This window comes from Rhinoraja longicauda, chromosome 2 (assembly GCF_053455715.1).
Source record: "Rhinoraja longicauda isolate Sanriku21f chromosome 2, sRhiLon1.1, whole genome shotgun sequence".
NCBI lineage: Eukaryota > Metazoa > Chordata > Chondrichthyes > Rajiformes > Arhynchobatidae > Rhinoraja > Rhinoraja longicauda.
In genome coordinates, this window is record NC_135954.1 from 79,672,147 (window position 1) to 79,685,875 (window position 13,729).

The window sequence follows — 13,729 nt, forward strand, 5'->3', positions numbered from 1 at the left end:
AATATCTCATTGTAATTTGTGATAACCATCTTCTGTGAATGATACCACCTAGCTTCTATAGCTTCCCAGTGTCCTTGGGCATACCCAATGTCCTTGAATGTAACTGATCAGGATCAAGGGATTTATCCAACTTCATACATTTTAGGACATCCAACATCTCCTAAACTGTAATACAACTGTCCCCAGGACATTGACAACAATGTTCTTTAGTCCCATATTCTTCATGTCTTTCTCGGTGGTAAAAATAGAGGGAAAATATTCATTGCCAACCTTACCCATCTCCTGCAGCTCCAAATATAGATGATCACTTAAGTTTATGAGAGGCCTCATTCTCTCTCTAGTTATCCTTTTCCCTTAATATACTTATAAAATCCCTTTTTGCTTCTCCTTAATCTTATCTGCCAGAACCATCTCATCCCCCTTATCACCCTCCTGATTTATTTCTTAAGTATGCATCTCATACCCTGAAATTTCCTCCAGGGACACACTTGATTCCGGATCAGTTCCTGTGGATTGGAGGGTAGCTAATGTTATCCCACTTTTCAAGAAAGGAAGGAGAGAGAAAATGGGAAATTATAGACCAGTTAGTCTGACATCAGTGGTGGGGAAGATGCTGGAGTCAATTATAAAAGACGAAATTGCGGAGCATTTGGATCGCAGTAACAGGATCGTTCCAAGTCAGCATGGATTTACGAAGGGGAAATTGTGCTTGACTAATCTACTGGAATTTTTTGAGGATGTAACTAGGAAAATTGACAGGGAGAGCCGGTGGATGGGGTGTACCTCGACTTTCAGAAAGCCTTCAACAAGGTCCCACATAGGAGATTAGTGGGCAAAATTAGAGCACATGGTATTGGAGGTAGGGTACTGACATGGATAGAAAGTTGGTTGACAGACAGAAAGCAAGGGGTGGGGATAAATGGGTCCCTTTCAGAATGGCAGGCAGTGACTAGTGGGGTACCGCAAGGCTCGGTGTTGGGACCGCAGCTATTTACAATATACATCAATGACTTGGATGAAGGGATTAAAAGTACCATTAGCAAATTTGCCGATGATACAAAGCTAGGTGGTAGTGTGAACTGTGAGGAAGATGCTATGAGGTTGCAGGGTGACTTGGACAGGTTGTGTGAGTGGGCGGATGCATGGCAGATGCAGTTTAATGTGGATACGTGTGAGGTTATCCACTTTGGTGGTAAGAATAGGAAGGCAGATTATTATTTGAATGGTGTCAAGTTAGGAAAAGGGGACGTACAACGTGATCCGGGTGTCTTAGTGCATCAGTCACTGAAAGGAAGCATGCAGGTACAGCAGGCAGTGAAGAAAGCCAATGGAATGTTGGCCTTCATAACAAGAGGAGTTGAGTATAGGAGCAAAGAGGTCCTTCTGCAGTTGTACAGGGCCCTAGTGAGACCGCACCTGGAGTACTGTGTGCAGTTTTGGTCTCCAAATTTGAGGAAGGATATTCTTGCTATTGAGGACATGCAGCATAGGTTTACTAGGTTAATTCCCGGAATGGCGGGACTGTCATATGTTGAAAGACTGGAGCGACTAGGTTTGTATACACTGGGATTTAGAAGGATGAGAGGGGATCTTATCGAAACGTATAAGATTATTAAGAGGTTGGACATGTTAGAGGCAGGAAACATGTTCCCAATGTTGGGGGAGTCCAGAACCAGGGGCCACAGTTTAAGAATAAGGGGTAGGCCATTTAGAACAGAGATGAGGAAAAACTTTTTCAGTCAGAGAGTTGTGAATCTGTGGAATTCTCTGCCTCAGAGGGCAGTGGAGGCCAATTCTCTGAATACATTCAAGAGAGAGCTAGATAGAGCTCTTAAGGATAGCGGAGTCAGGGGGTATGGGGAGAAAGCAGGAACGGGGTACTGATTGAGAATGATCAGCCATGATCACATTGAATGGTGGTGCTGGCTCGAAGGGCCGAATGGCCTACTCCTATTGTCTATTGTCTATTGATTCCAATCCATGATCCATACCATGCCACCTCCTTTTTCCTGACCAGAACTTCAATGCCTACAGTCATCCAGGGTTCCTTATTCCCACATGCCTTGCTCTTCACTCAACATGCATAGCTTGAATTGTCAGTATCACATTTTTAAAAGCGTCTCACTTTCCAGATGTCTGTTGTCCACTGAACTTATTCCAGTAAATCTTTGCAATTTTCTGTCTAATACCAAATTTGGCCTAGCCCCAATTTAAAACTTTTAACTTGTGAGCCCACCCTGTCCTTGTCCATAATTTTTTTTTAAAGCAACAGAATGGTCTCTGGTCCCAAAGTAATCTTCCACTGACAGTTCAGTCACTTGCTCAGTCCAATTCCCCAAATGCAAATCAAGCTTTGCCCTCTCCCTTGTGCTGCTCTTTGCAAATAGCCTGAGGAAACTTTCCCGAATACACTTGACAAGTTCCAGCAATCTACAGTAGCAATCTACAGTTGGGAGTCCCTGTTGGGTAAGTTAAAATCGCCTACTATGACAACCCTGGTCGTCTTAGAGTTGTGTGTGATCTCACAGCATATTTGATCTTTTAATTCCTGTTGACTCTTTGGGGGCCTGTACTACACTCTCAACAAGTTGATCATCCCCTTTAAATTCACAGCTCCACCCATAAGCCTCACTGGACAAACCATCAGTATTGTCATCGCAGAATATATAGCTATGATATTCTCTTTAATCAATAAAGCAACTTCCCCCCTCTTTTATTCCCACTTTTCACATGGTAGCTCTGGTGCCCTGGAACATTAAGCTGCCAGTCAGTCCCTCCCTTTGCCAGGTTACTCTAATGACTGTCATATCCCCAGCGCTTGTACCTATCCACACCCAGAATCCATCCACCCTGCATATCAGGCCTCTCGTATTAATACATATTCAAATTAATCCAACAATCTTTCCTTGCTCCCAGACGCAGCACCCTCCTATCCAGTCTACTGAACTTGCTGACATCAACCTTTTCCAATATATTCCACCTTCCCACCTGTCTCACTGCTACATTAGATCACATTCCCCCTGCTAATCTAGTTTAATCCCTTCCAAGTAGCACTAAACCTGCTCACCAGAATATTGGATCCCTTCCTGTTCAGGTGCAAGAGGGTATGTGTTACACCAATATTAGAGGGGAGCCTGTCGCTCATGCATAGTTGTTTTTTCTTAATTCAGTGTTTACGTCACTAACTGAATTCAGCAGCCAGGGGATTTGGTAGTGCTGAATGAGCAGACTTTCTGGACCATTAAATGTTACTCCAAAAAATACACCACCACTCTCATTTCACTTTCTGTTTAAAAAAAAAAAAAAACATGCAACACAGTATATATAAATGTTTCTGTGAATCCGGTGTATTTAAAGGGAGCAGGAAACTGAGACCCTAGTGAGTATAAAGGCTGCCTGGGTACTGTTCAGATCCAAGGTAATCAGTGCAAATGCTAACACAAAATCTCATTATTAAATGCAATGTGCAAGTAATGCCTGAACAGGATAAAAGGTTAGTTCACAACAATGCAAAGGAGAAATTAAAGCCATTTCCAAACCTGTGAAATGAAGAATAAAGAATTTCCTCACCTGTTGATTCTCATTGAGCGCTAGGCTGGCACAGGAGATCGAGAACTGCACAACAAACACCAAGAACAGAATGATCATGTACTAATAGGGAGCAGTCAAGGAAGAAAACACCTTGCATTTGCCTTCGATATACACGATGCAGTGCACATACAGATGAATACGTTTATTGGCCAAGTATGTGCATATACAAGGAATGTGCCTTGGTGCTCCGCTCACAAATGACAACCCACCATACAGTTAACAATTAAGAATAAAGCATAAACACATCAAAACAATAAGGATACAACATTACAGTCTAAACATGTGGGTGAAAATAAACCAGAGCAAAAAAGAGATACATACACATACTGAACTAACTCCATGAAATCAAATAGTTTCAAAAATTCTGGTTATAAAATGAGGAAAAATTGTCACTTTTAATTTACATTTTAAAATAATATTAAAGTTTAAGCAATCCCTGCACAAAACTATTCCTAAGCAACAAATATTATTCAACCACAAAATGAATGATGAGCTTGCCAATTGGATTAAATAATTGGAAAAATCTCACGCATGGTAATAGCAAATTATTTTCATCCCAATATATTAACAGATCGGAAATAAATCAAGGCGACTGCTAGTGAAAAGTAAAGAAGAAAAAACAATGTGAGAATTGCAATCATGCTTGCTCACGGAAGCAGCCCTCTTTAGCTTTAGGTTTATTATTGTCACGTGTCCCAAGGTACAGTGAAAACTATTGTTTTGCATTCTCCCCAATCAAATCAGAAAATACTAAACATAAATACTATCAAGCTGAAATCCAGTACAATAGTTAGAGCAAAGGGATAGATACAAAGTGCTCTTTAAACAGATGCTGCCTGACCTGCTGCATATTTCCAGCACTTTGTTTATTTGTCTAGCATCTGCAAGTTTCTTGAATCTCATCTCACAAAATGTTTGGACCACAGGCAAAAAGAATAAAGTAGCAACTGTACAAAGTACTTTCAGTCCATCAGAATATCAATTATTTTTTCAAATGAAATTGATGATCTGCTCCTAGGGGGCTTCACAATATCCAAAGTGTTGATCACGGCAGACTTACATTACGTAACAGTGATAGTTTTTTAAGTCAACCAAAAGCAAATCCTGACTCGGCCATTCCAGTTTTCTCCGCTCCAAAATTATAAATGCAATTAATGGGCTCACTTTTCTAAAATGAAATAAGCCATTCAAATTCTAGCCGAGCTTCAGACAAATAAGTAAAACTGAAATCTTAACATTTAAATTGTTCAGGGCTGGTGAATCATGGAATAGGTAACGTTTCTCTGTTCCAAGGAACTGTGATGATGGAGGCGGGGTGTGTAGGTGTGATGAAATGGAAAATACACCTATTTTTAATTGCAACTCAGGTTTGAGAGGACTGGATGAGCCACATGTAATTGAGATAGTCATGTTAACAAGTTTCATGTCTCAAACAAGATCCACTTCAAGTGCAGCAAAGATCTTCAGATGTTGGAGCTGATCTGAATGAGGGAGATCTCACTCCTTTGATGAAAGGCAGCAAAATGATTCATAACCAAAGTTTCCTCGCAGTTTTTAAACAAATGAACAATTTACCTTTTAAAAAATATGGCAGTTTCAAATCTAAATCCAAAATATCATTTTGAGTAAAGTAACTTGTGTGAATCGATGACTGAGAGACAAAGTTCTATTAGAACACATTTCAAATTAAAATTGTAGCTACTGAATGTTTTATCAATGAATCTCTGGAATTTTAATCATGAAAATCCAGACAAATAATTTTAATTGATTGAATAATATTCTTTTGCAGAATCCCAATCAAATTTTCAGTCTTTAGTTAACTAAATTCATTCTCACAATTTCTCCTTTAGTTTCACTCATTTTATCCCCAAGTCAAAAGATGCCAAGGGAACATACATGAATACAAACTCTGCCCTTCTCTTAGTGGATCAAGTGAATATTCCTGTTTGTCCCCTTTCCTTACAGCACTTGCTGATACATTGATGACCATCTTGGTGTTGCTCCAACACACATGAAACTATCAACTTCCCCCCTGTTGTCACTTAGACGTACACATTTCTCTTGCATTTCCTTTCTTCTCTTCATTGCAGGGTGTAGGTTAAAGACGAATACCTATCACAAGCCCACACATGCACACCTTTCTTTACTATATCTCATCTAATTCCGCTTCCAATAAGAATTAGATTTTCCTCAATTTTCTCTACTGTAACTGCTCTGAATGCCATATGGTCTCTGATAGGCTTACAGACCAATGTTTACAGGCCTATTATGGTGCTGCAAGTAAGAATTTTATTCTGTTGTCGGTACATTTGACAAATAAACACTCGACTCTTCACTCAGATTCTACACGGTGCTTCCAAGATGGCCTCCCTCTTCCTTCACTATAGCTTTCCTTCCAACATCGCCAGAGCCCTCAACCACATTGGTTCCACTTCCTGCACTTCTGCTCTCAGCATTTTTTCCCCTCTCCCAAAGCAACCTTGAAAAACACTTTTGTTCAGTTTCTTTCTTCCAGTTGTCCATCATCTAAATGACTTCTTTATTTAAGCTCCTACACTGTGTAAGATTTGAGAAGTTTTCCCTCATTCTGCAAGCAACACCAAACCAAAGAGCTGCAGTTTGGACATTTTAAACAGGAGACTGGGGCTGATAGCGGAGAAAGGCTGCGGTCAGTTTACCAGGGGATGTCACAATCCGTGGGTCCTAAGATGGCCGCAGGACCTCGTGACCAGCCACAAAAGCAAAACCCTTACAGCCCAGTCTCTAGGTTTCTGCAAAGCCACGGCCAGAACAATGGATGGATATTAGCCATGCAGAAACCTGCGTAACCAGGTCGAAGTCCAGACACTGGGGCACTGACATCAGCATACTCGCAATGCCCCAAGCCGACCTACACAGTTAATCTCATTAAGGGGGCACAATAGCCCATAGAAAACTACCTGGTAGGTGATGGGAAACCAGTTAAACACATCACCTCGCAACGAAATACCAATTAACACCGTCTGGCCATCCCCGGTACCCCCGGACATAAGCGCAGATCAAAGGGAAAACTCAATACATATCTTTTAAACAAAGAGATCCTGAGATCTGGCGGGAGATAGGACGGGTCAGAATAGTATAACTGGCCACGACTTTTGGGTTTTAAACTCAAGAAGAAATACTTAAAGAAGAAATACTGCAAGAAAATCTGCAAGTCAAACGGATGCAGGAGGAAGAAAAGACAGGCAAGAAGAAGCAAAGTACAAGAGAGAGGAACCGGCACGCAACTCGAGAAGAAATACTACAAGAAAACCTGCAAGGAACGCAAGTCAGGAGGAAGACGAAAAGAACAGGCAAGAAAGACACGCTCGCAGCAGGGACAGCAACGCTCGCAACGACTGGCCAGGAACGCAAGAAACGGAAGGAAGAAACTCACGGGACAAGCACGACCCTCACGGAAAGCAGCGGAGAAGCAGCACGAACAGCCAGTAACCCCAGTAATAGCCCCATGGTAAGCATGTACCCCGATCCTGCACATCCTGGACATAGTTTTAGTGTAGCGGGGAGGGTGGTTTGAATAAACGTGGGTGTGTAAATGAATATGTGTTGGTCAAGTTTGCGATGTGTCGTACGTTCCCCATCTTACAGTCAAGAATATGTCTAATAGAACTGTGTCTAAGTATTCGTGTAGTTATGCATATGTCTTTTAGAACTGCGTCAAAAGTGTTCGTGTAAGTGTGCATACGTCTAGTAGAACTGTGTCTAAATATTCGTGTAGTTATGCATATGTCTAATAGAACTGTGTATAAGTATTCATGGACAATAGTCCCAAGTGCTCAATAAAAGCCTTTTCCATTTAAACCCTGGTCTTCAAATCTGGTCTGGTTGAATTTTTCTGCACTATAAACGCTCCTGCATCTAAGTCCAGTGTCTAGAACCGTAGGGGGTGAGTGGGTCGAACCACTCACGGGGAACCAGTGTGCGCGGCCTGGTCAAGGGATCAGAGCAAGGCACGGGGACCTTAGGTCGGGCGAAAGCTCGGCGCAGAAACCCCTTACGACTGTTCCAATGAAACTAAAGAAAATTCAAGCAGAAGGTTCATCAAAACCCAAAGGACGCCACCAAATACACCAATTTTGGAGAGCAATTGTTTCAATTGATTTAATGTTTTGGCAGTTCTGATGAAAGATCAACCTGAAATCATCTTCTGTCTTTAGTTATTAACAAAATTATTTTTTTAAGTCAACTGGATGCAGATAAAAATAATCTTTAAAATGGACAAAAGAATGATGATTAGACAGTGTATTTTAAACTTCAGGTATCAAAAATTCAGTTTCACCTCATTTCAGGAAATAAAGGATAGGATGAAAGGGGATAGGATATTTGAACCTCATCTAAACTTAGCTGCCATCTGCAGGTAATCAACAATTTAAATAATGCAAATGTCCCAGATCTAGGTACCTGCTCAGTCTTATGGAATAATTAATTATTTACAGCCTTGCCTAGCAGTTCTTCCCCTACACAGAAAATGAAAACTACACAACCTTTACAAATAATAGATTCTTATGATGTTGGACAAATAAGAACACAAAAACCATTTAATCTTCAAACAAAAACTCTCTTCAACCCTTTGCTTGCACTCCTGACTCAACCATCTTCCCAACCCCTCCTGTGTTTACCGGGTGACAGACTAGTTCCATATTATGCCAGTGAGCAAAATAAAACAAGGATTTCCACATCTGTTCAATCTACCAGCATTTCAGCAATCAGCATCTGCCCAGGATTTGATCATTGGACTTTGAACGCTCAGAAAATGTTGCAACAACTTACTAGGAACCAACCGAGTTAACATCCTGCTGAAGTTACTGGTACTGTGCCAAGCCTCCAAAACAGATAAAGTAATTGCTTGGAATCAGAAAAAGTGAATGTAATTTATGTGTTACTCTAAAATGGAACGTAAAGTAAACTGTTTCAAAACAGATCTGCACTTTTTCTCATCGATGACTGAGTATCAATATGCCCTGAGGAGCATTCAGAGCCCAGACATGGAAAACAAATACACTGAAACTAGATTAATTTCCCAGTTGCCAAATTGATAAAGGACAATACTCTCGTGATTTCTTGTGAAAGTGAAACTTCTCAAATTTCATGGCAGTAGAGCCAAGTAACTTACTTAAACAAATTCCCTGCATCACAGTTCTGCCAATTTTTAAGTATAGAATTTGATGGCAAAGTTCTCATGGATCAGATCAAATAGGTCCTGATGCAGTGTCCGAACCCAAAAATGCCAACAATTCCCCCCTCCCAACCCCACAGATGGTGCTTGAATGCCACCAGATTGATTTTGCTGCATATTCCACCTTGTGCAAACTCTGGTGTCTCCAGACCAAATAGATCTTTGCCAATTTATGCACTAGACCAACTTGTTGCCACCTTGCATTCCCTTTCCTTATCCATAAATTAATTGACAATCTTGTTCCGTATATGATTAACACACAAAAGCCTCTCAGGCAATGTCAGAAATGACATTTATAGGTGAATGAAATCAGTACTGTTTAATTATGACTTCCATTAAATATTGCTCCTCCAGTTAATTAACGCTTCAGCTATATTGACTAAAAATTCTCTGTGTCAAATCCAAAGGCACATAAGCCACACTATAAGCCAGAAATTCACATGGATATTGCCTCGATTGGACAGCTCGACTTATAAACTTTTGGTACATTGGCCTTCATCGATCAGGATACCGTATAGAAATTGGGATATTATGTAGCAGTTGTACAAGTTATTGATGAAGCTGCATGTGGAGTACTGTATTCAGTTTTGATCATGCTGCTATTGGAAGGATGTCATTATTAACCTGGAAGGAGTCCAGAGAGGATTTACAAGAATGTTACAAGGACTTGAGGGGCTGAGACACAGGGAATGGTTGGGCATACTAGGACTTTATTCTTTGGAACGCAAGAGGCTGAGAAGTGATCTGATAAAGGTGTATAAAATCATTAGGGGAATAGAATCCATAAAGTCTTTTACCGAGGGTAGGGGAAATCAAAAACAAGAGAACATTTGTTTAAGGCGAGGGGCAAAATTTAATACCAACTTGAGGGGCAACATTTGTCCCTCAAAAGGTGGTGGGTATATGGAATAAGCTGTCAGAGGAGTTAGTTGAGATAGGTACAATAATAGTATTTAAAAAGACACATGGACAGGTACATGGATAGGAGAGGTTTAGAGGGGTATGGGCCAAAGGCAGACAAATGGGACTAGCTTAGATTGGGCATTTTGTCGGCCTGGACAAATTGGGCTGTATGGTCAGTTTTTGTGTTGCACGACTAATGGTGTCAAGTTAGGAAAAGGGGACGTACAACAAGATCTGGGTGTCCTAGTGCATCAGTCACTGAAAGGAAGCATGCAGGTACAGCAGGCAGTGAAGAAAGCCAATGGAATGTTGGCCTTCATAACAAGAGGAGTTGAGTATAGGAGCAAAGAGGTCCTTCTGCAGTTGTATAGGGCCCTAGTGAGACTGCACCTGGAGTACTGTGTGCAGTTTGGGTCTCCAAATTTGAGGAAGGATATTCTTGCTATTGAGGGCGTGCAGCGTAGGTTTACTAGGTTAATTCCCGGAATGGCGGGACTGTCATATGTCGAAAGACTGGAGCGGCTAGGCTTGTATACACTGGAATTTAGAAGGATGAGAGAGGATCTTATCGAAAACATATAAGATTATTAAGGGGTTGGACATATTAGAAGCAGGAAACAAGTTCCCAATGTTGGGGGGAGTCCAGAACCAGGGGCCACAGTTTAAGAATAAGGGGTAGGCCATTTAGAACGGAGACTTTTTCAGTCAGAGAGTTGTAAATCTGTGGAATTCTCTGCCTCAGAAGGCAGTGGAGGCCAATTCTCTGAATGCATTCAAGAGAGAGCTAGATAGAGCTCTTAATATCGGAGTCAGGGGGTAAAGGGAGAAGGCAGGAATGGGGTACTGAATGGGAATGATCAGCCATGATCACATTGAATGGTCGTGCTGGCTCGAAGGGCCGAATGGCCTCCTCCTGCACCTATTGTCTATTGACTCTATAAAGTTCAGTATGGATTGGACAGATAGCACAGAAGTGTCAAACTGAATTAAATCGATAGAAAGGCAAAATTATGGATTCAGGAAGGTGAAACGAAACAGGAAAAAAATATTATAAAAATCAGAAGATACAGAGAAGTGCACAGGGACAGAGGGATCTGAGATAAAGATGCCCAAAGTAGGCAGACAGATATAGGATGATGATGAAAGCATTCAAGATTCTTGGCATTCATTTGAGGTGCAGAATATAGGATTGCAAGATTCTGCAGTGTAGAATAATACGAGGACAGATTAATGCAGTTTTTTTTGTGGAAGGAAATGTAACTGAAACAGTTTAATTAAGGCAGGAAAAAAATGAAGAGGTCTGTCACAGTGAACTGGAAGGATTTACTTTCTCTGGTAGATGAATCAACAGCTCAGCAATACAAGGATTAGCAGGCTCAGGATTTTTAAAAAATCAACAGTAGAGAATGATAAAATAGGCCATTAAGGACAAATGGCTCAACTCTGCATCCATTTCCAACATTGGAAATTTAAATGCAGATATTGCATAACAGGGAAATAGAGCCCAAGTATAAAATGCCACCATGTGCTTTGGGCAAGAATTATGCCTTCATCAAAAGAGCACGCATTAATTAAATACATCCATTTTTTTTTCATTTTCACAGCAGCCACTGCCATTTCCGATCATGATGGATAATTAGGGGAATTTGATTGAATGAATACAATACAGATGTCTGTAAAGTAATTGTCAGTAAACACCAGCAGACTTGCCTCTCATTAATCTTGGTTGGCGACCAGAATCCCCGATTCCTAGAAAAGCCAGAATCCCCCATCTACTATGGCACCCAACAAATCATTATCAATCCTTCCCCACCCTCATATTTTCACCTAAATATATTTTTAAACGTTTCAAAACACAATATTATTCTGTTCAAAAGGATACAAAAAACAGCAACACTTGGTGGTGTTTAATTGCTCCCAGCAGTCCAATCAGAGCGATAAAGAAGAGAAAGATTCCCACGCCAATAACTCCTGCGACGACAGAGAAGCTTGTAACAAGTCCAAAGGTTTTACCCCATGCTGCAATTCCAATCAGCAACAGACTGACCAGCTGTAGAAAGATAAGAGACACCAATTCAGCATTAGAGGTACTTATCATACAGTTTTACAATACACTTAAAATGGTACCACTCAGAATCAGCTATTTAATAAAAGGGTGCTTTTTCTACCAGCAGGGATCTAAATCCCATTTTTTTCGCTCCTGAATTCCCAATCACTGTGGCTTCAAATAGTTGTCCAGGTTTCTCCACAAAGGAATGCCAAGCCATTTTTCTATACTCCAAAAATTAAAGTTAAATAAATACTAATAACAAAGCCTTATTTAGTCCCAAAATAGAGACAGATTGTTCTTCTTCAACGTTGATCTGATAATTACTAAGATTTGCATATCTCAATCTTATCTCGGTTTCAGCAGAAATAATTAAATCCTTCAAAATTGTTTTTCCAATGAGTTTCCATCCATGACATCCCCTTGATGAACATTGACCAATACGTGTGTAGGAAAGAACTGCAGATACTGGTTTAAATCAACGATAGACAGAAGATGCTGGAGTAACTCAGCCAGTCAGGCAGGATCTCTAGAGAGGAGGAATGGGTGACGTTTCGGGTCGAGACTCTTCTTCAGACAGGAGAGTGGGCGGTACAGAGATAAAATGTAGTCAGAGACAGTAAGACTGGTCGGAGAACTGGAATGGGATGGAGAGAGAGGGAAGGCAAGGGCTATTTGAAGTTAGAGAAGTCAATGTTCATACCCGCTGGAGTGTAAGCTGCCCAAGCGAACTTAAACGTGCTGTTCCTCCAATTTGCATTGGGCCTCACTCTGAAATGGAGGATGCCCAGGACCGAAAGGTCAGTATGGGGATGGGAGGAGGAGTTAAAGTATTGAATAACCAGCAGATCAGGTAGTTATAGGCAGACTGAGCGGAGGTGTTCAGAGAAACGATTGCCAAGCCTGCGCTTGGTCTTGCTGATATACAGAAGTCCACACCTGGAACAGTAGATGAAGTTGGAGGAGGTGCAAGTGAACCTCTGCCTCACCTGAAAAGACTGTTGGGGTCCTTGGACGGAGTGGAGGGGGGAGGTAAAAGGACAGGTGTTGCACCTCCTGCAGTTGCAGGGGAAAGTATCTGGGGAGGGGGGCGGTTTGGGTGGGAAAAGACGAGTTGAATCGGGAGTTGCGGAGGGAACGGTCTCTGCAGAAAGTGGAAAGGGATGGAGATGGGAAGATGTGCCTGGCGGTGAAATCTCATTGGAGGTGGCAAAAATGTTGGAGGATTATGTGCTGTACATAATCCTCAGACATTCTTGCCTTCAAAATGAATTGGGGAGAGCTGGTTGCCTGGATGCAGAATTGGCCTCATGGAAGGAAGCAAAGGGTGTGGAGGAAAGTTTTTTTTTCAGAAAGGAAGCCTGTGACTAGTGGTGTGCCTCAGGGTTCGGTTCTGGGCCCATTACTGTTTGTGGTTTATATCAACAATTTGGATGAGGATGTGGAAGGAATAATTAATACGTTTTCAGAGGACACTAAAGTAGATGATTTCACAGATAGCAAAAATGGTTATCAAAAATTAAGCCAGGATCTTGATCAACTGGACAAGTGGGCTGAGGAATGTTTTAATGGAGTTCAATGCAGAAAAGTGTAAGGTGTAGCAATTTGGGAAGTCAAACCAGAGAGGGCTGACACAGAGAATGGTAGGGCCCTGAGGAGTATTGTGAAGAAGAGGAGTGCAGGTGCACAGTTCCCCGAAAGTGGCGTCAGAGGTAGATATGGTGGTAAAGGCAGCTTTTGGTACATTAGATTTCATCAGTCAGGGTATTGAGTACAGAGCTTGGAACGTTCTGTTGCGCTTGTACAAGATGTTGGTGAGGCTGTATTTGGAGTATTGTGTTCAGTTTTGGTCACCCTGCTACAGGAAAGACATTGTTAAGTTATAAAGAGTGCAGAGAGGATTTGAGGATGTTGCCAGGACTCGAGAGCGTGAGCTTACAGGGAGAGATTGGGCAACATTGGGGTGGAGGCCT

General features: G+C 41.4%; 1 protein-coding gene across 1 annotated transcript in view; it reads right to left on the reverse strand.

Annotated features, from left to right (window-relative positions):
- The window catches only part of tspan13a (tetraspanin 13a), a 46,108-nt gene that overhangs the window by 9,629 nt on the left and 22,750 nt on the right, over positions 1-13,729 (reverse strand). The window contains exons 2-3 of the mRNA XM_078421939.1: positions 11,592-11,759; positions 3,571-3,651 (exon numbers count right to left, since the gene is read on the reverse strand). Of these exons, the coding sequence (XP_078278065.1) occupies positions 3,571-3,651; positions 11,592-11,759 (249 nt within the window). The remainder of the gene's footprint in view (positions 1-3,570; positions 3,652-11,591; positions 11,760-13,729) is intronic.